The sequence below is a fragment of the Littorina saxatilis genome, linkage group LG1 (genome assembly GCF_037325665.1).
Source record: "Littorina saxatilis isolate snail1 linkage group LG1, US_GU_Lsax_2.0, whole genome shotgun sequence".
Classification (NCBI taxonomy): domain Eukaryota; kingdom Metazoa; phylum Mollusca; class Gastropoda; order Littorinimorpha; family Littorinidae; genus Littorina; species Littorina saxatilis.
The window spans coordinates 81,073,005-81,093,004 of NC_090245.1; the positions used below are offsets into that span (position 1 = coordinate 81,073,005).

At 42.7% G+C, this 20,000-nt stretch overlaps 1 protein-coding gene across 2 annotated transcripts in view; it reads right to left on the reverse strand.

Annotated features, from left to right (window-relative positions):
- The window catches only part of LOC138981265 (arrestin domain-containing protein 3-like), a 78,865-nt gene extending 58,964 nt beyond the window's left edge, over positions 1-19,901 (reverse strand). Inside the window, exons 1-2 of one of the 2 annotated variants that reach the window (XM_070354110.1) lie at positions 19,806-19,901; positions 15,748-16,287 (exon numbers count right to left, since the gene is read on the reverse strand). In XM_070354110.1, the coding sequence (XP_070210211.1) occupies positions 15,748-15,865 (118 nt within the window). In that variant the 5' untranslated portion in view covers positions 15,866-16,287; positions 19,806-19,901. The other variant, XM_070354118.1, reaches the window with a different exon arrangement.
- Between the last annotated feature and the right edge of the window lie 99 nt (positions 19,902-20,000).

The window sequence follows — 20,000 nt, forward strand, 5'->3', positions numbered from 1 at the left end:
CAGAGAGTACTAGTCCTACAAACATAAAAACCGATAAACAGTGTAAAAATGGTTCATAGCATTATCAACTGTCTTAGCCATCTTTAACTTTCAGTGACCAAAAAAGCTAGAAACAGCCTCTTGTCATGACTCAAACAAAACATCACAATACAACATTTTGTTTAAAAAAGGCTAGGCTAAAATCTCTAACCCTTTCTGTCAGCGTTGCACTTCACATGAAAACATGCAAGTCTGTCACTTAGGAGGCTTCTTCTTCCTCAGCGTTCCAGATTTTTCTGGTTACGTGTGAGCTCGTTTGCCCATTTGGGTTCCCCAAACTTTACTCTGAGAGCATAGTCAGCTTTACTCCGCTTTCGTTGAGTAGGCATGCTGGGTATTTTCGTGTTTCCATAACCCACCGAACTCTGACATGGATTACAGAATCGTTTCCGTGCGCACTTGGTCTTGTGCTTGTGTGTACACACGAAGGGGGTTAAGGCACTAGCAGGTCTGCACAACAGTTGACCTGGGAGATTGGAAAAATCTCCACTCTTAACCCACCAGGCGGCAGCGACCGGGATTCGAACTCACGACCCCCGATTAGGAGGCCGACGTCTTACCACCACGCCACTGCGCTCGCACTTGGAGACAATAACATTAAATGTCAATTTGTTGTTCTTATGCCAGGGCTGTAAAATCTGCCCACACAATCCACAACGCAGACATTCAACAGAAACACGGCATGAAATTAAACTCGTGCACGCAAATAACAGTATTGTTCCTTGTTTAGTCACAACAAATAAACTCAGACACACAGACATACACACACAGACACAGACACAGACACAGACACAGACACAGACACACACACATACACACACACACACCAACACACAGACAGACAGACAGACACACACACACATATACACACACACATACACACACACACACATATACACACACACACATACTCACACACACACACACACGCACATACACACACACACACACACACACACACACACACACACACACACACACACACACACACGCACACACACATTTTTCACAACAGTCGTTATTGATCGATTGGCTGCATGGCATCAGGAAAGAAGGCATAATGAAAAATTCATTTCAGTTGCAATAATTGGATTTTTCGGCAACCAAGTATGGTGTTCAAAAAAAAAAAAGAGAGAAGAAGATTGATGTTACATTTTTGTCCGATGCACTTAAATATCTCTCTCCCTCTTCTTCTTAGTGCGTCTCTCTTTGTCTCTGTCTCTGTGTCTATGCCTATGCCCATCTCTGTCTCTGCCCCCCCACCCCTCACCCCACATCCACGCCCCCGCGTGTGTGTGCGTGAGTGTGAGTGAGTGAGTGTGTGTGTGTGTGTGTGTGTGTGTGTGTGTGTGTGTGTGTGTGAGTGTGTGTGTGTTTGTGAGTGGGTGTGAGTGTGTGTGTATGTTTGTGTGTGTGTGTGTGAGTGTGTGTGTATGTTTGTGTGTGTGTGTGTGTGTGTGTGTCCTCTCCTTTCTCTTTAGAAATTTTTAAAACGTACATTCATTCGCGGGTAAGCGATCGTGTTTATCAGCAAGATCTGTTACGGGTTTTTTGTTTACACGAGATAAGAACATTTGAAACACATGCCAAATCTCAACAGGCTGGCTGCATCGTGTGCAGGACTGGCATTTTTTGTAGAATTAATTTCGAAAGTGACAATCTGCTTAATCAATTCAGCAAAGTGATTCCCAGTCTGCAGATAAAGTAACCACGCTGTTGACTTTTGGTAAGTTTCAAAGTTAAAGGATATGTTTTATTTCGTGTAAAAGCCCTGGACAGATCTTTGACGGTAAAAGCTATCGTCTACACGGGGAAACACGGTAGGCCTATATCTTATCGGGAAAACCTATTGGGTTATCTATGATTTCAGTCAAAAGACGGATTACGAGATACGACAAGAAAACGATGCGGAAAAACATATTTATAGTGAATTTTAAACACTGACATACCGGGAAAAAAATAAACACAACATAACAGTAACACCAGCTGCTGTTGGTTAAAAATATAGAAATAGGCACATTGCGCCATAGATTCGATGGTTTAAGAAGGACGTATCCTGTAGATCTTCTTCTTCTTCTTCTGCGTTCGTGGGCTGAAACTCCCACGTACACTCGTGTTTTTGCACGAGTGGAATTTTACGTGTATGACCGTTTTTACCCCGCCATTTAGGCAGCCATACGCCGCTTTCGGAGGAAGCATGCTGGGCCATGGGTATTTTCGTGTTTCTATAACCCACCGAACTCTGACATGGATTACAGGATCTTTTTCGTGCGCACTTGGTCTTGTGCTTGCATGTACACACGAAGGGGGATAAGCCACTAAGCAGGTCTGCACATAAGTTGACCTGGGAGATCGGAACAATCTCCACACTTAACCCACCAGGCGGGCGCGGCCGGGATTCGAACCCTCGACCTTCCGATTAAGAGGCCGACGTCTTACCACCCCGCCACAGCGCCCGTCGTATCCTGTAGATGAAAAAAGACATGTCTTGAAGCCTTTTGGCACTGTATAGTTTTGGAGTACAGATTTGGATCTGTAGTATCAGACCGAGGGTAACGGGGTCCTTAAAACACATTACTTGAGGGGGAACACTGGAGAATTTTTTTCCCTTGTGCGATTAAGGGTTCACAAAATAGGACCTCCTGTCTGTGCCAGTGCACATATACAAACACAGACACACGCAAACACGAACACACACACACGCAAGCAATTGAAGAAGGTCAGACCAGCAGACTAACAGACCAGCAGGCAGGCAGGAACACAGGCAGGCACACGCACGCACCCACGCACCCACACACGCACGCACGCACACAAACACACACACACACACACACACACACACATGCACGCGTTTTTGTTTGTCGTTAGCATTTCAAGGAAAAGATCGTTTGTAAACAAGCAAATCACATTGCAAACCCATCACATTTACTTCATTGAGACACGCATCCGTTTACCGATAAAGTTGAGCATTGAAGTCTCTTACCTCACTTAATGAGACGAAGCCGCAAGCGGAAGCTTCCGATCAGATTATTCAGGAAACGTAACTAAATGATGATTTCTCCACGAAGGGTGCATCTGGATCTGGATCTGGATGCCCCACTTGGTGATGTTCGTGGGAAGTACGTCACAGGAGCCGACTTTGACTGTTTCGTGGTGGTGTGCGCATCGCCAACTAAGTCAATAGGCCTACATATTTGTGTGGCCTGTTATTTACAGGATTAAAAACTGTTAAAAGTGTTAAAAACCAGGCACGGGTGCTTGGACTTCTCGTGTTGTATGCCGAACTCTGATCAATCTTCATCTCATAATCAAATAAAACTCTAAATTTAAAGAACGTCTGTAGTGTATAGCCGAACGGACCATTCAGGACCTCATTTTCGGTTGCTTTGGCGTGCATAGAGAGCAGGGCTTAGGTGAACGAAGCAAAACTGGGTGTCACCCAACTTTGTGGGAGCCAGCCGCGGGGTCTTATTGATTGACATTGAGATTTGTTGTGATTTCAACCAATCAGACTCCGCGGCTGGCTCCAACCCATGCAGTTGGTTGGGACCCAGTTTCGTTTCGTGCACGTCAGTCCTGGTCACATAGACATAGAACACTTTGTGTGTGTGCGTGTGTGTGTGTGTGTGTGTGTGTGTGTGTGTGTGTGTGTGTGTGTGTGTGTGTGTGTGTGTGTGTGTGTGTGTGTGTGTGGTTTAAACATAAGTTTATTTTAACAAAGGTTACAATCATGACATGTATAGAACACTTTATTATCTCAACTAGGAGAAACTCAAGTGTGGTGTATACAGCATTACAATAAACAACATAAAACGTAAGAACATAAATAAAATATCGAGGCGCAAATAGTCCACTCATAATAGTCAAGATTAGGACGACAATATCAAAACAAATCTCTCTCTCTCTCTCTCTCTCTCTCTCTCTCTCTCTCTCTCTCTCTCTCTCTCTCTCTCTCTCTCTCTCTCTCGCTCACCCTCCCTCTCTCTCGCTCACCCTCCCTCTCTCTCGCTCCATTCATATCACATTACGGACTCATAGGCGCATGGAATCAATATATATATATGTTAAATAAATATGTAATAATTATATGTCACAGGGTTGGTCACAGGAATAAAAACGGAGGAGAGGCTATGGGGGAGGAAAAAGGGAAACTCGCGCATCGTCGTCTAAAAAATCAAGAATTATATGTCACATAGATGTACGAATTGTTGTTTTTGTATGTGAAAACCAGCACTTCACGCTCTTGCTGGTGAGCTTAACGTTCCTTTCAAGGAGAAACCAGTGCTCCGGAAACCTTGCGGTGTCAAAAATTGAACGTGTACGTAAGAGTACTCCATAAACAGTACTATCAAAAACAAAACATAGTACTAGAAACTTTCACTTTTGTTGCTGCATTTTAGAAGCGAGTTTGCACTTTTTGCATTGCCAAACTTGGAGGTTAACTTATGCAGAAGAGGAAGAAACTTTTGAAGAGTTTGAAAAAAAGGACGAAGTAAAACAAAAATCCTAACAGAATTAGAGTCTCACGGTCGGAGGTGACCCCACGTCTTGTAATGCAAGAAACCCAATAACGGCTAACATTTTCACATCGTCCAGGTCCCATTTTCTCCCCGTCGAGAAAACAAATGAACCTTGAGGTATGCATAGAAAGAAGGAACGAAGGAAGAATTCGTGCTCTGAAAACCTTGCAGTGCAAAAACTGGGAGGTCAAAGAGAAAAAACAACTTCTCACAGCTAAACGCGAGAAAAAAAGCTAGAGAGTTAGAATAATTTCAAGTTTGAAGGTGATAAACCCCACGACTTTTTTCCCCTCGAATCCAACTTTTACCTTGTGGTTCGTTGTATCCAGGGAAGCCAAGGACACATTTGGGCTTTCAAAACCTTAACGCACACACACACTCACACACACACACACACACACACAGACACACACACACGCACGCACGCACGCACGCGCGCACACACACACACACACAAACTCACACACACACACTCACACACACACACACTCACACACACACACACTCACACACACACACACACACACACACGCACACATACACCTCACACACACACACACACAAACACACACAAACACACACACCTCACACACACCAACACACACACACACACACACGCACACACACACACACGCACACACACACACACCAACACACACACACACGCACACACACGCACACACACACACACACACACACACACACACACACACACACGCGCACACGCACACGGGAAGGTGATAGAGGAAGAAACCTGGTAACAGCTCAAACAGATTTTGAAGAGAAATAGAGAATTATTTCACGATTGGATGTGAAAAACCTGCGTCTTTTAATGCAAAAAAATCGATCGCAAAAATAAAGAGAATAATAAAGTATAGCCAGATAAGGCTGAACATGTTAACATCATGCGCCCTTTCTGTCCTTCGAAGAGACAAGTGCACAATGATGAAATACAAAAAATGCGAGGCGAAAGAGAAATAAACCCTTCAACAGCTTAGAAAAGAAAATGGAATCAGAATTATTTCACTGTGGAATGTGACAACCCCATGTCTGGAAATGCAAGAAAACCGATAATGGTTAACTGTTAACATCGTTCACTCTTTTTTTCTCTCTTGGAAATAAGGGCATTGTTGTAAACCATGAAGTGCAAAAACTAGGAGCCGAAAAAGGAAGAAACCCTGAGAAGAAACAGCTGAGAAGAGATCGAATCAGATTCAGAATTACTTTCCGGTTGAAGGTGACGACTCTACGTCCAACAATGCAAGAAATCCAATGACGGTTAAAATGTGCACTCATTCTTTCCCTCGAAGAAAAAAGGGCAAAAAATGTGTTGGAGCGGAGGAAGATTTAGAACATGTCTTATTGCAGAAAGAGGACTTGTAACCTTATTGGCTGAAAAAGGCAGGTTGTTTCGTACAATGTTATGTCGTAGCCTGTTTTTGTGTGCAGAATGTGTGAAGTGCGCTCTTTGTGACGGTTCGAGAATTCCTTTTTTTGCCCGTAACGCAGAGTGCTATCTTGTCTCGTTGATGTAGTACTAGTTGGTGGTGGTTTTTCTGTGTGTGTGTGTGTGTGTGTGTGTGTGTGTGTGTGTGTGTGCGTGCGCGTGCGCGCGCGTGTGTGTTTATATATGTGTGTGTGTGTGTGTGTATGTGCATGTGTGTGCGTGTGCGTGTGTGTGTGGTTCATAGAGTTATCCCTTGAAAAAACGTTTTAAAGTGCCGGAACGTCTCCTCTAAAAACGCATAGTTGTCGCCTCCCTTTTCCACGTAAGTGCCATGAATCGACGAAAATGGGTCAGTCTGGTGGCCATTACAGTGGAAGAAGTTGGGCGATTTGGGAGGGAGGGGGGGGGGGAGGGGGGAGGGAGAGGGGGATTTTTACTTAGGGGGAGGTGGGGGGATTTGGGGGGAACGAGCAGGCGGCAGGAGCAGAACCTGTATCAAGGTACAAAGGCAGCGCTCGGGACGGAGGGAGATATGGCACCCCTCTGTTCGACTGATTACGCGGCAGACATTGGCAGTTACTGAAACCAGAAATCTATTCCGCCTTCACGCCTCCGGCTGTAGATGGTACAACTGATTGATTTCGAGAAGAGCAGGGAAAGATGTTGTCTGTTACCCTCAGTAGATAACAGGTCAGGGGCGGACGAGGGGGGGGGCACAGGGGGCACGTGCCCCCCCCCCCCCCGAAAAAAAAAGAAAAAAAAAAAAAGAAGAAGAAAAAGAAGAAGAAGAAAAAAAAGATTTTTCTATGCTGATTCTATGACCATTTCTAAGTTCAAATGGCACCAAATGGCACCATTTTGCTTCTTTCGGCAAATTTTTTTTCCGGGGGGGCATGCCCCCGGACCCCCCTAGCAAATTCGGGCGCTTCGCGCCCATCACATTCACTTTCGATTCAAAGTGCCCCCCCCCCTTACAAAGCAACTGATCCGCCCCTGCAGGTTATAGGGTGTTAGTCGGGGAGGCAACTGTTAAAGGCGAAATAATTATGTCTGTCTGTTAATGGGTGTTTTGGTGGACAGGCTTGGCTCTTTTTAGTCTCTGTTTAGTCTCTGTTCGTGGATTTTCCAAGGTCGGTGGAAGAGGATGGACGTCTGCGTATTGTCCGCCACAGATTCAGCGATTATCTCTTTGACATTAGAAACTGGACGTTAGAAACTTTTATTTTTGTTGTTGTTTTGCTTTGTTTTGTTTTTGCTTTTGTTCTGCTCTGTAGCATACGTTTTGTCCTCAGTGTAGAATTTCTTCAAGAAAACTCGGGCTGATAGGTGCTAACGTGTACTGACGGAGTCAACCGGCTCGGATTCAACCTGTGCAGTTATAAAAAAAATAAAAACCGCTTTCAAATGTCATCATGCCACCAACTGCGCTGATGACCCGCCGTTTTTGTGTTGTTGTCAGGCCTGGGCTGTGTCAACACAAATCACATACAAAATTGTATTCAAATGTACGTTATGAACACTGTATAGACCGGCGCAGTGGCTTGGTGGTAAGACGTCGGCCTCCTAATCGGGAGGTCGTGAATTCGAATCCCCGTCGCTACTGCCTGGTGGGTTAAGAGTGGAGATTTTTCCGATCTCCCAGGTCAACTTATGTGCAGACCTGATAGTGACTTAACCCCTTTCGTGTGTACACGCAAGCACAAGACCAAGTGCGCACGGAAAAGATCATGTAATCCATGTCAGAGTTCGGTGGGTTATGGAAACACGAAAATACCCAGCATGCCTCCCCCGAAATCGGCGTATGCTGCCTGCCTGGCGGGGTAAAAACGGTCTTACACGTAAAAGTCAACTCGTGCTAAAACATGAGTGAACGTGGGAGTTTCAGCCCATGAACGAAGAAGAAGAAGAGAAGAAGAAGAACACTGTACAGACTCTCCGGTAAAGCATTGTTGATAAAAAGCCTGTAACGGCTGCAAAAATATTCGATCGACGAAATATTGTGTCCTTAATTTTTTGTTTGTCTGTGCTTGTGTTCACCTCTGTCCCTCTGTCTCTCTTTTCCAGCTCTCTCTCTCTCTCTCTCTCTCTCTCTCTCTCTCTCTCTCTCTCTCTCTCTCTCTCTCTCTCTCTCTCTCTCTCTCTCTCTCTCTCTCTCTCTCTCTCTCTCTGGCGCCCAAACATTACGATGTTTATGTGGTCCGTAGATACGACAAAACCACACGAAGTATCATGCCTTACACTCTTTCTCCTCTACCTAACTTTGAAGGAAACTAAAACTTGCTGAGTCTGAGATAACTTAATCATACTAACCGATTAAAGGTGGTCGTCTTCATCTTTGCTTTTTTTCAATAATCTTATGGTTAGATTTCGCTAAAAAGTTATGTCAGATGATGAATGAACCATATACTATAGAGAAAAAAGTTATAGAAAAAAAATATATGTAAAAAAAGATTTTATTTTTGGGTAGCGTGACTCACGCTTCCAATATTTTGTTTTCTGTTTGCTGAGAACATGTGCTTTGCCTAAATATACTGACCAATCAAATTCATGTCACTATGCTTATAGCCACGCCCAAACAAGCGCAGCAACAGTTTGACACTGGAGCGCTGTCCACGCTTTTTTTTAAACGCACGAAATGCACGGGATTTGAGAGGAGTTTTGCGCTTGGCATTTTCCAAATAAGGATATCCTACTATGAATACTATACGCTGGAATTCTACAATGAATTTTCAAACGGCTCCACTGGCTTCGTCTTTCCTGATCGAAAGGGGGTGTATTGTTGATATTTGCAGATAATAGACTCTGCATTTTAATGGTCAAATGGCGATTTCGGTATAAAAATGTAGACAAGGACCTTTAATTGTGTCCCCTAATTTAATTTCATTCTCTCGTGAACCTCCTGGCGAGGTAAAAGCGTAGAACTTGGCTGTCTCTGTTCCTTACAACAGGGATGGCCTTGGTGTTACCTGTATAGACTTTCTGCAAACAGACCTCAGTGGCGAACTCTGTTGGTGGACTTATGCATTGCTCCGTGCGAAGAGGACGAAAGATACAGTAATGTTTAACTATCATAAATATCTAAAGCATGTACGCCCGTCCGCGCGACCAGTATGAAGCATGACTGTCCATTTAGTAGTTTTCACAACGTCTCGGCTTTGTCATTCTTTTGCAACAGCTCTTAACTGGAAGACACTCTTGGAATTATGCAAAGAAAGCGAAAAAGTGCAAAATAAGAAACATAATTTAGAAATGTGCCACGTATACGCATGGACCTTGCCAACATTTCCAAGTCTCACCTCTTTGTGTTTTGCATGCCTTTCTCAAACCAACATTAAACCATAATAGTTTATTTTTTTATATTTTTTTTATTTATCTAAGCCTCTTATATATAGGTCTCACTTTCCCAAGGAATGACAAGAAACAACAACACAATCACATTTTGTATTTTAGAAATCCAGTGCTTTGAGCAGCTGCGCAGTGGGAACGCAGCAGACGGTGCGAATGAAATCCTAGCTCGGTTCCTTGTCAAATAATCCTCTCTTTAGGGCAATGGAATAGGATCAACGATTCTATTATGCTATCACGCAAAGTACGCACGCATGCTTGGACAAAGACGGCTTAAAATTCTCAGGAATATTAATGCAATGCTATGAAACCCCCGAGGGTAGACATATAGCAATGTCCGTATTCTGGATGGAATAAATTGAAAGACAACAAAAAGTGTTATGTGTGCATGGTTCTCTGACTTCCATATTATGTGTGTAGGAAGAAATGATTTCATCATAAAAACCTGCGAGCAGGACTGTTTCTTTGCCGGAAAAAATGAAAGTTATAAAGTAGGTTATATGTGGTTCATTGACTTAAATATAGATATATAGGAAATAATACTTTGTCGTGAAAGCCTGAAGGCAGAATTGTTTTCTGGCTGGCTTAATCTTAAAAGTTAGTGAGGAGTTTATGTAACCTTTTGACTAAAATATACCTTGTGGGAAATACAAATTCCCCATGACTTATTATTATTTTTATTTTTATTATGTGGCTCTCTGACTAAAATATATGTATGTAAAGGAAACAACAATTTGTCATAGACAATGAGTTTCTTTGTAAAGTCAGTGAGTAGTTTATGTGTGCTTCAACTCCTAGTATATATGGAAAGGATATAAAATATTCGTCATTGAACTATGAAAGGCATTGGAAGAGCTATTGTCTGACCGGAATAATTGGAAAGTCAATGAGTAGTTTCTGTGGCTCGATCACTAACTAAAATGTAGGCTACGTATGAGAAATAACAATTCTTCATGAAACCCTGCAAGTCATACTGGAAGAGTAGGTCGTCTGATCGGAATAATTTGAACGTAAATAAATACGGTTCACCGACTTAAATATGTGTATGAAAAATAAAAATAAAAGAATCTTCATGAAACCCCTCAGGGCATTCAAAGCGCAGATGTCTGACTGGAATAAGTCAACGAGCATTTTATTGGGTTCTCTGACTTAATATAAGTGAAGGGGAAATATGATTTTGTATTGAAAACCTGCAAGGCAACGAAAGGAAGGTTCCCGACCGCAATAATTTGAAAATCGATAAAAAAGAAGTGTAGTTTGTCAGGCAAAATTCATCAGGAAAGACAAATTCCCTGTGACACAAGGGGCACGCGTTTGAAAAAAAGGGCTTGAAATTGAATTGAATAGAAAATAAAATATTCGACGTGACCCTCTTCCCTTCCCCTCGCCCCGATTCAAAGTATGGGAATGATTGTCCTTCAGTCAGAACATGTCCAGCATCTGTGACAAGAATATGTGGAACTCTTTGATGGAACTCATTTAAGTATTGCCATTTAAGGACTTTCACGCGCGCTTCTTCTGCAAATGATGAAAGTGGACGAATAGTATTCCTTAACACTTTCTACCCCAACTATGTTGACCAAGTTTTTTTTAAAGACGAGACCAGCTTCGCTGCAAGAGGTCACTCAGAATTGTAGTAACTGTGTAGTAACTGTCTATCAACACGCTGGAATGCAGGCGTTAGATGGACGTTACAGCTGGAAGCGACTGAAGCTAACAGTCCGAGCGGATATATCCGTACCTGGTCAGATAGAGCCATATGAGTGGGAGCGGATATATCCGAACCTGGGAGACAATGAGTTAAGCAAAGTGTACTACACGCTGTGGAAGCGGTGAGAGTTGATTTTGATTTAAATTCTGATTCCTTTTTTTTCTGAAGCCCACTAAAATTGCGTAAATAGAGAGTCTATTTACGAGACTGAATACTCACTGGACACGCAGTTTATGCTACACAGATCTCGAACTGCTTTTAAATTTTCAGCAAAACTTCAAAACGAAAACAGTTTTTTTGGATTTCATAATGCATTCTAAAGCATGTAAACCTGAATGAATGTAAGGAAGCGAAAAGAGTGTTGCAGGATTGAACAGACATTGTCAGTTAAAGGCACAGTAAGCCTCCCGTAAACCATCACAGAGCTCCCCGAGCGTCTAAATACAGTACAAGCATACTTCCATTTGAACGCTCACCGAACGGGAACATCCTGGCTGCTTTCTGTCGAGCGTGAGACATTTTCAAAGAATTTATTTTCGTAGACTTGTTCCGTTAACAACAACGGCGCCTCGTTTTTGCGCTAGACCTAACTTTTAAAATCTAAATAATAAATTGACAGCTTGTTACACAAACATTCTTTAATCATAAAAGAATTCGTTTTTCATCAAGACAAGATCAGAACAATTCGAAGTTGTGAAAGTTTAAAAAAAGAAAAGCCCGGAAGCAGGGTCACGCAAGGGTCGTAGCAGACGACGGCCGGTTTATCAGTGCAAATCGCCGTTCCTCTCAACAGTCAAAAGCCATCGCTAGAGTTCTTGTGAACCACAGCCGTTGTTTCGTGCATAAAAAAAACGTGCTATTGTAGATAAGGCTCACGTCGAGTCGCATTCAAATGACTAACTATGACGACTGCATTGTGAAAAGGGAAAACTGGATCACACGGGTTCACGATGGCTCAGGGGTAAGATAAACCACGCAAAAATAAATTCTTTGAAAATTGTTCGCTCTTTACGGAGGGCACCTAGGATGTTCTCAATTGGTGAGTGTTTAAATGAAATGGTGTTTGTACTGTGTGTAAAAGCCTGACCGTATCTGTGATGGTTTACGGGAGGCTTACTCTGCCTTTAAGCTTTGGTTTCTGTTTGAACAACCTGTCAGCTGGGAGGCATTAAACAAAGTATTCAGAAGGGAGATTTGCATTCAGTTTGATCCAGCGTAAGTTGAAATACTAATCTGCATTTTGATCGAGGATGCGCGCATTTAAGTGTAAAAAAAAAGTTATAGAGAGAGAGAGAAATAGTCAGAGCGAGAGAGATGGGAGAGAGAGAGAGCGAGAGAGATGGGAGAGAGAGAGAGAAAGAGAGAGAGAGAGAGAGAGAGAAAGAGAGAGAGAGAGAGAGATGGGAGAGAGAGAGAGAGAAAAAGAGAGAGAGAGAGAGCGAGAGAGAGCGAGAGATAAAGAGAGAGAGCGAGAGAGAGAGAGATAAAGAGAGAGAGAGAGAGAGAAAAGGAGAGAGATTGATACTTTGATTTCCATGGAATCAATCACAACAAATGCAGCTAACTCATACTCACAACTAGGAACAGCAAGTGACTGAACATATAATCATGCATCCAGAAAACCAGATGCGGAGACAAGGTTTGCATTTCAGTTTCACATTCCATTTTCCGCCATTTAAAATAAAGACCCATGCGAAACATTTCTTTTGATTGTGTCCCGTCTGTCTGAACACATACAGTTAGCTTCTTGCTTGTGATGTTTACCCTTCTTCTGATTATCAGAATATTATCTAAACGTTTCCCCTTTCACATTTTGCTTGTAAATTTGGCTACACGTGGAAATGTTCAGTCTTTAATCTTTGAAAATCTTCCGAGTAAAATTCCTGCGCTACAGAGTTGGCTGACACAGGAACCCTTCACATTTTTAAATACAATACGAGATTAACCCTAATTTTAAATTTCGCATCTAGTGTCAAAATTGCTGTTCATTTAGTCAGAATCTAGTACTTGCTGGTCGATTCTGTCATTGCTTGTTACTGCACACAGTTTTTAACACGCGTTTCCCAGATTCGCCTCCGACGGCTAAAACAGATTTTCGCGAACACAAAGCTGAAAAGTGTAAAAACAATTGGACATCTGCTGTTGCCTCTTGGTCGTCGTATTCCTGTTATATTTGATTTATGATTAGAGGTATATTTTGCGGATGTGTGAACCCTTTTGGACATTTTCATGGAAGCCGTTTTGGACTCGTCTTGGCTATTCCGTATTACCCAATGGGAGAACAGCAGACACATAAGTTATTCTTCGGCAATTTTGCCGACACGTCCGTATACGTTTTTGACAGTAAACGAGTCCGTATACTTGCATGGCGTCACCTTCCCCAATCATGAAAGTGTGACAATTTTGCCGAAATTAGAAGATTTGGGCGATTTGACAGAAAGGGTGTTGAGCAAAGGTAGCACTGTGCTGACATGATAACAACTAAGCCGGCGGAACCTCATTAGCAGCTTCGTTATATGGCTCATTAGGCCAGCTACTGGCGTTCCGTACTCGGCTTCTCAGTAATTCGATGACCCAAAGCAAAGCATAGACATAGACAGACACAGCCACACACATACACTCGCGCCAATTTTTCACGGTCATCATCCTCCTGAACACTGAGGTAAAAACTACTCTGTGAGTTACCTGGTCCAGTCTAAACTTACAAAAAAGCGCATGATGTCGATCTGCGCCCATGTTTAGAACCAAAGTTAATTCATTGAAGGCAGTGACAAAGTTCAAGGAATCAAGATTGGACGAACAGAAAACCATGTTGTTTGAATGCATGTTTGTTTGTTTGCTTTACGCCCAGCCGACCACGAAGGGCCATATCAGGGCGGTGCTGCTTTGACATATAACGTGCGCCACACACAAGACAGAAGTCGCAGCACAGGCTTCATGTCTCACCCAGTCACATTATTCTGACACCGGACCAACCAGTCCTAGCACTAACCCAATAATGCCAGACGCCAGGCGGAGCAGCCACTAGATTGCCAATTTTAAAGTCTTAGGTATGACCCGGCCGGGGTTCGAACCCACGACCACCCGATCACGGGGCGGACGCCTTACCACTAGGCCAACCGTGTCGGTCTTGAATGCATGTGCACATTTGCATATGTGTATGCTCGTGAGATGTTGAAAACGAACGCGCTTTATATTCTTAAAAAAAAAAGATAAAAAAAAGAAAGAAAAAGGTGCTTAATCTGATGTTTTGAAAGTTAAAGGAAAACTGAACAGGGCGGCAAGAAAGATTGACGTTGATTGTGAATTGACTACAAATGTACGAATAATCGCGAGGTAGTGGAAATTTACGCACTTTGTATGCAGTTTCTGAAGCTTGCCTCTGCGTGTGTGTATGAGTGTGTGTGTGTGTGTGTGTGTGTGTGTGTGTGTGTGTGTGTGTGTGTGTGTGTGTGTGTGTGTGTGTGTGTGTGTGTGTTTGTTTTACATTTAAAACATTTTAAGACGTATTTTGGGAAAGCAAGTTTCATTACCGAATGACCAGATATGTAGGTTATGCAAATTTGTTGACATAAATTCGAATGCACTGGTTGATGAATTTCATTTTATATTCGAATGTCCAAAATTCTGTGTTGAAAGATTTAAATACAATCCACAAAAGCATCTTTTAGTGCACTCTGTGTTTTGTCTTTGTCATTTAATATCTGGAAGCCAAAATGTAAAACTTTAATTGGCCACATTTATAAACATTCGGGAAGGTTGTATAATTATTTTTTACTATTTCAAGTTGTTGTTAAATTTACAAATTGTAAGTTGTAGCTGTGATCAAACTTATTTTTATAACAGAAGTTATCCTCCTTGGCTCAAAAGGGGTTAAATGATAAATAACACTTGAACTGTCTGTCTGTCTGTCTGTCTGTCTGTCTGTCTGTCTGTCTGTCTGTCTGTCTGTGTCTCTCTCTCTCTGTCGCTCTCTCTGTCTATTCTCCTTCTTTATTTTTTTCAGTAATAGTTTTTTTTTCTCTCCAGCTAGAAATCAGTTTCGCAAAGTGTGTGACAGCCCACTTTGTCTTCAGCGTTTCCCACAAAGTTGTCGAGTCAATCACAACTTTCCTCTTCGAATGACAGGGTGTAACCTTTTGGGAGAAAGGTTCTCATTGCACTAACACAAAAACATAGCCTTTCCAATTATCGGGACAACCCATTTCCCCCCCCCCAAAAAAAAATTGTCTGCGTGTGTAAGAGAGTTAGGAGGAGAGAGATGTTATTTCAAAAACGGGAACATGTGTTGACACAGCTCACCCCAGGGTGTTGTGTCGTTTGAATGGAATTGTGGTTTTTTTGGTTGTGAGAGAAATAGAATCTTGAGGGTAAAATGTTCAGAGTAAAAAGTTTAGACAAATACACGTACACACTCACACACATGCAAAAACGCACGCACGCACACAACCACACAAACACAAGCATTTTCATAGTAAAATTGGATTATACAGCAAGGGAGAGAGGGAGAGAGAGAGAGAGAGAGAGAGAGAGAGAGAGAGAGAGAGAGAGAGAGAGAGAGAGAGAGAGACACAGACACAGACAGACAGACAAACAGACAGACAGACAGATAGACAGACAGACAAACCGACAGACCGACAGAAGCAGAGCGAGACAGCCACGTCGATATGATCAGCTTACCGTACCTCTCAATTTCAAGTTGTTGTTCAGTTCAAGGTTAACGTGACCTTGAAGCAGCTGGCCGGCAATGTAGACACCTGTGGCGTTGCTAAGGACGATCTCAAGGACGTTCACCTTCCCCATGGCAACGGTTAGTTCTTTTCAACTCTCTTGCAGAAACTCTTCTTCTCTGGCGCGATGACAGAAGACTTGATTCAACGATGAAACGAAGAAGTCCTGGAGCCCAGATTTAGTTATATTGTCACAGTTTTGCTCTGTGATGGTAAGGTTAGGGTCATCCGACGACTCACAAGACACTGCAGATTCACGAAAGACTTAGACGTTTTGAGATACACTTATGACGCTTTGTTGTATCGCTCTGGTCGTGCGACATGACCATGCAGTCTTTTAGATTATGTTTCCCTCACACACAGACACACACATAGAGTTTTTCACTAAGTAAGGCAACACAAGTATACCATTCAGAAAGTTCTGGAAGCAACAAGAGTTGAATTCCCAGTTGAAACTGCAAGTCCTTGTCGAAGATCGTATTCACATTTTTGGCTCTGAAATTAAAAACAACAAAAGTTAAATTTGCATGGGGGCAGAATTGAAAAACGAGATTTACAACGCAGCCATTCTAGTGAAAAGGCCAAGGATATTAATACATGGGATTTGCCCGGGGAAGAATCCCTGATTAAATCTGCTTCATCGTTTTGACAAATTTCTTATTCCTTCTGTTGTTGCAGACATTCTTCTACTTTTGTCGAGCTGCTCAAGCAACCAAGTTTAATCCGAGTGTTTTTGTTTTTATGTCAACTGCGTTATTCTCCATTATGACACCGCCACAAACAACACCTAAGTCAACCCAAACACAGACATATGTAAGACAATAACCAACATTAAAGATGCAAGATTTTGTCCATTGTAGAAAACCACACACAGTTGATAAATTTATAAAACGCCAATGAAGAAGGACGCTCAGCTGTAGAGAGAAAGAAAGAAAGAAGTAAAAAGAAAAAAAAACAAAACAAAACTTAGGGTTTCATTCTTTTCATTTATTTTTCAGCTTGAAGCGAACTGCATGCAACTGAGGCAAAAAAAAAAAAAAAAAAAAAAAAATAAAGCGTTATTCACTCTCTGTGGATTTCCCCCAGTTAGTTCTTTTCAGTATCAGAGAATTTCACAAATGTATTATTCGATCTTATTCTGTTGTTACAGACATTCGCATACATTTGTTAACATACCCAGGCAGCCATTTCTGTTTGAAATTTGCTTTTTATTTTAACCGCGTTCACTGTATTTTGATTCTTCCCTAGCCAATTCTTCATAAAAATGTACTTTTTTTTTCAATTGCGTTGACTGCATTAGGATTCGTCCCAAGCCAATTCTTCATAAAAATGTGCTTTTTCTTTCTTTTGCGTTGACTGTATTCGGATTCGTCCCTAGCCAATTCTTCATAAAAATGTGCTTTTTCTTTCAATTGCGTTCACTGTTTTTGGTTTTTTCCCAAGCCAATTCTTCATAAAAATATGCTTTTTCTTTTAATTGCGTTGACTGTATTCGGATTCTTCCCAAGCCAGTTCTTCACAAAAATGTGCATTTTCTTTCATTTATGTTCACTGTATTCGGATTCTATCCAAGCCAGTTCTTCACAGCATCAGAGACTTTGCTTATCAGACAAGATTCAGCGAGCAGACCTCACAAATCAACTTAATCCAATCATTCAGTCAAGTAGATTTCATTAGCATTAGTTAAGAGACCGCATGAAGACTGATGACTTGAACGCGGCAAGGCACATGCTGTTATTACATTCCCAGCTGACCAATCAGGAGGACTTCCAATTGATTTAACCCCTTCCTGGATACACAGGTCACTGAATAAAAATTGAACCTACACTCTGAGGCGCGCTGCCGATTCCAGTCGGTGAATATCCAATAAGACTATATCCTACAGAACAATGTGCGAAAGGTCGGTTAATAACAATAGGCACTACACTCCCTGGCACCGAAGCAGGTTGAACTCACTGGGTAGCTATAACAATATTGCACTCCGTCGAAAAATGAACGAAACGTCAGTTGAATAAAAAGGTGGTAAATTCCTTGTCAGAACACACGGCTGCAGATCCAAGTCGTTGAATATACTGTAATATTACACCCTAAGCAGTAAAGGATGGGCTCATGACAAGTAAGTACAATCTAATAGTGCATTCCCCAAGGATCGATTGAGACTGGACCTGTAACTTGCGTGGAATGGCACTAGTCCATCAACGGCCGTGCCGATAAACTGCGGAACAGTCAATGCCAGACACCTAGTTGTAGGTCGAAGGCCTCAGTTCTGGTGTGAGAGAGAGAGAGAGGGAGAGGGAGAGAGAGAGAGAGACTCGGAGACAGAGACAGAGACAGAGACAGAGAGAGACAGAGAGAGTGAGACAGAGAGAGGGGGTGGGGGGCGGGAGGGGGTAGGAAGAAAGCTGGAGGATGGGGAGAGTAGGGGGAAAGGGGCGAGGGGATGGAGGTTTAAGAGCGAAGAGAAGGTGTATCGAAGGCCTTCTGATGTGATGACGGAGGGGAGATAGGGGGAGGAAAACTGGAGGAGGGGCCAGAGGGGAGGAGAAGAAGGAACGTTGAAGGTGGGGCAGGGCAAAGAGGGAGGGTGGGTGGGTAAGGTTGAAGGGTGAAGGGGGAGGGGAGAGGGTGTGTCTCATTTCTCCTCCAATGGCAGTAAATGACATCCGTTGTAGAATTGATTCTTGACGATGAATCGAAGCCCCGGCAACTTTTTTCCCTTCTTTTGCCCTCTCTCCCTCTATCGTGTTGTTAGAAGGACTCGCGTTGACGCTGCAAACCGGTGATAAGAACGTCAATAAAATGTCAATGAAGAGTGCTCCGAAAACCCCAAGTGAAGCTTTACATTTTCAAAAAGGTTGTCCCTGGAATTTCTTGATAAGGAAGTCAATAATGAATTAAAGGAAAGTGCTGCTTTTGGCCCCTTGACCCCCTTCTCGCGAGAAGAAGAAGACGAAAAAAGACGACGAAGAAGGGGAGGAGGTGGGGGAAGCGGTGCGGGAAGATAAGAGATAGCGGAACACATTGAGAAGACTGAATGGAAACAAGAAATTTAGAGAGAAAAAAAAAAGGAGAAAGGCAAGGGACATTTGAAAGTGCGTTTTTCCACTAAATTGCCAGTTAAATCCATCTTAGCGTTAAAGTCAAGTGAGTTATGGCAACATTTTGGAAGCGTGTGTCCTATTTGAAACCAATGGGAATATAGAATAAATTTTATTTTTTTCAAGGAGGAAAAGCAGAAAATTGTATGCAATAAATCTTATGTTGACTTTTCAACTGCGTAATGAAGCAGACCATCTTTTGACATTAACTTATTGACTTCCTAGTAGACATGATAGGGAAAAAAACACCATATTAAAACGAGAACATTGGGGAAAGAAGATTATGTGTGTGAGCGAGCGAGCGAGTGTGTGTGTGTGTGTGTGTGCGTGTGTGCAGTGCGCGCGTGCTTGCGTGCGTACGTGCGTACGTGCGTGTGTATGTATGTGTGTGTGTGTGCGTGTGTGTGCGTGCGTGTGTATGTATGTGTGTGTGTGCGTGTGTGTGTGTGACTGTGTGCGTGCGCGAATATATATGTAACACACTCCAGTTACGAGTGAATCCGCGCGTCCGCTCTTGCATGTGTACCAGCGTGCAGTATGCGTGAACTTAAATGAATGCGGGAGTGCGTCGCCTAATTATAGATCCTACATATCAGCAACAATATTACGGGTTTAACTTACCTGTTGTATGGAGACTATATCCCTTAATCAACTCACACTATTTTACACAAGACACAAGCTAACATCTCAAAAACATGTTCCCTCTCTGCCCCTCGAACAATGTTTTCAATATTACAAACACTGCAGGGACACGCACACTTCACATTTCCCCCAGTTGCACTCAACACTGAAACACAAGTCACTTCAGGCTTGCACAACAAAATCTGTGTCCCATTACAAGTCCAGCCGCTAAACAATTTCCTGCAAGAAAACACGAGAGCGAACCAAAAACACTCCTCACAGTCATACACTCACTCTCAGAAAAACGGTGCTCGGCTTTTGTTCTGCATTTCCATTTCCATCGTTTCCCAGTGCCTCTCAGTTCGGGAATGCCACGAAAAACGGGATTGGGTTGGCTTTTACCTGTTCCATGACCGTAGACTGTATAGAGAATGGGAAAGTTAGGGGGATGGGGGGGGGGGGGGGGGGTAGAAGGGGCGAGAGTATGAT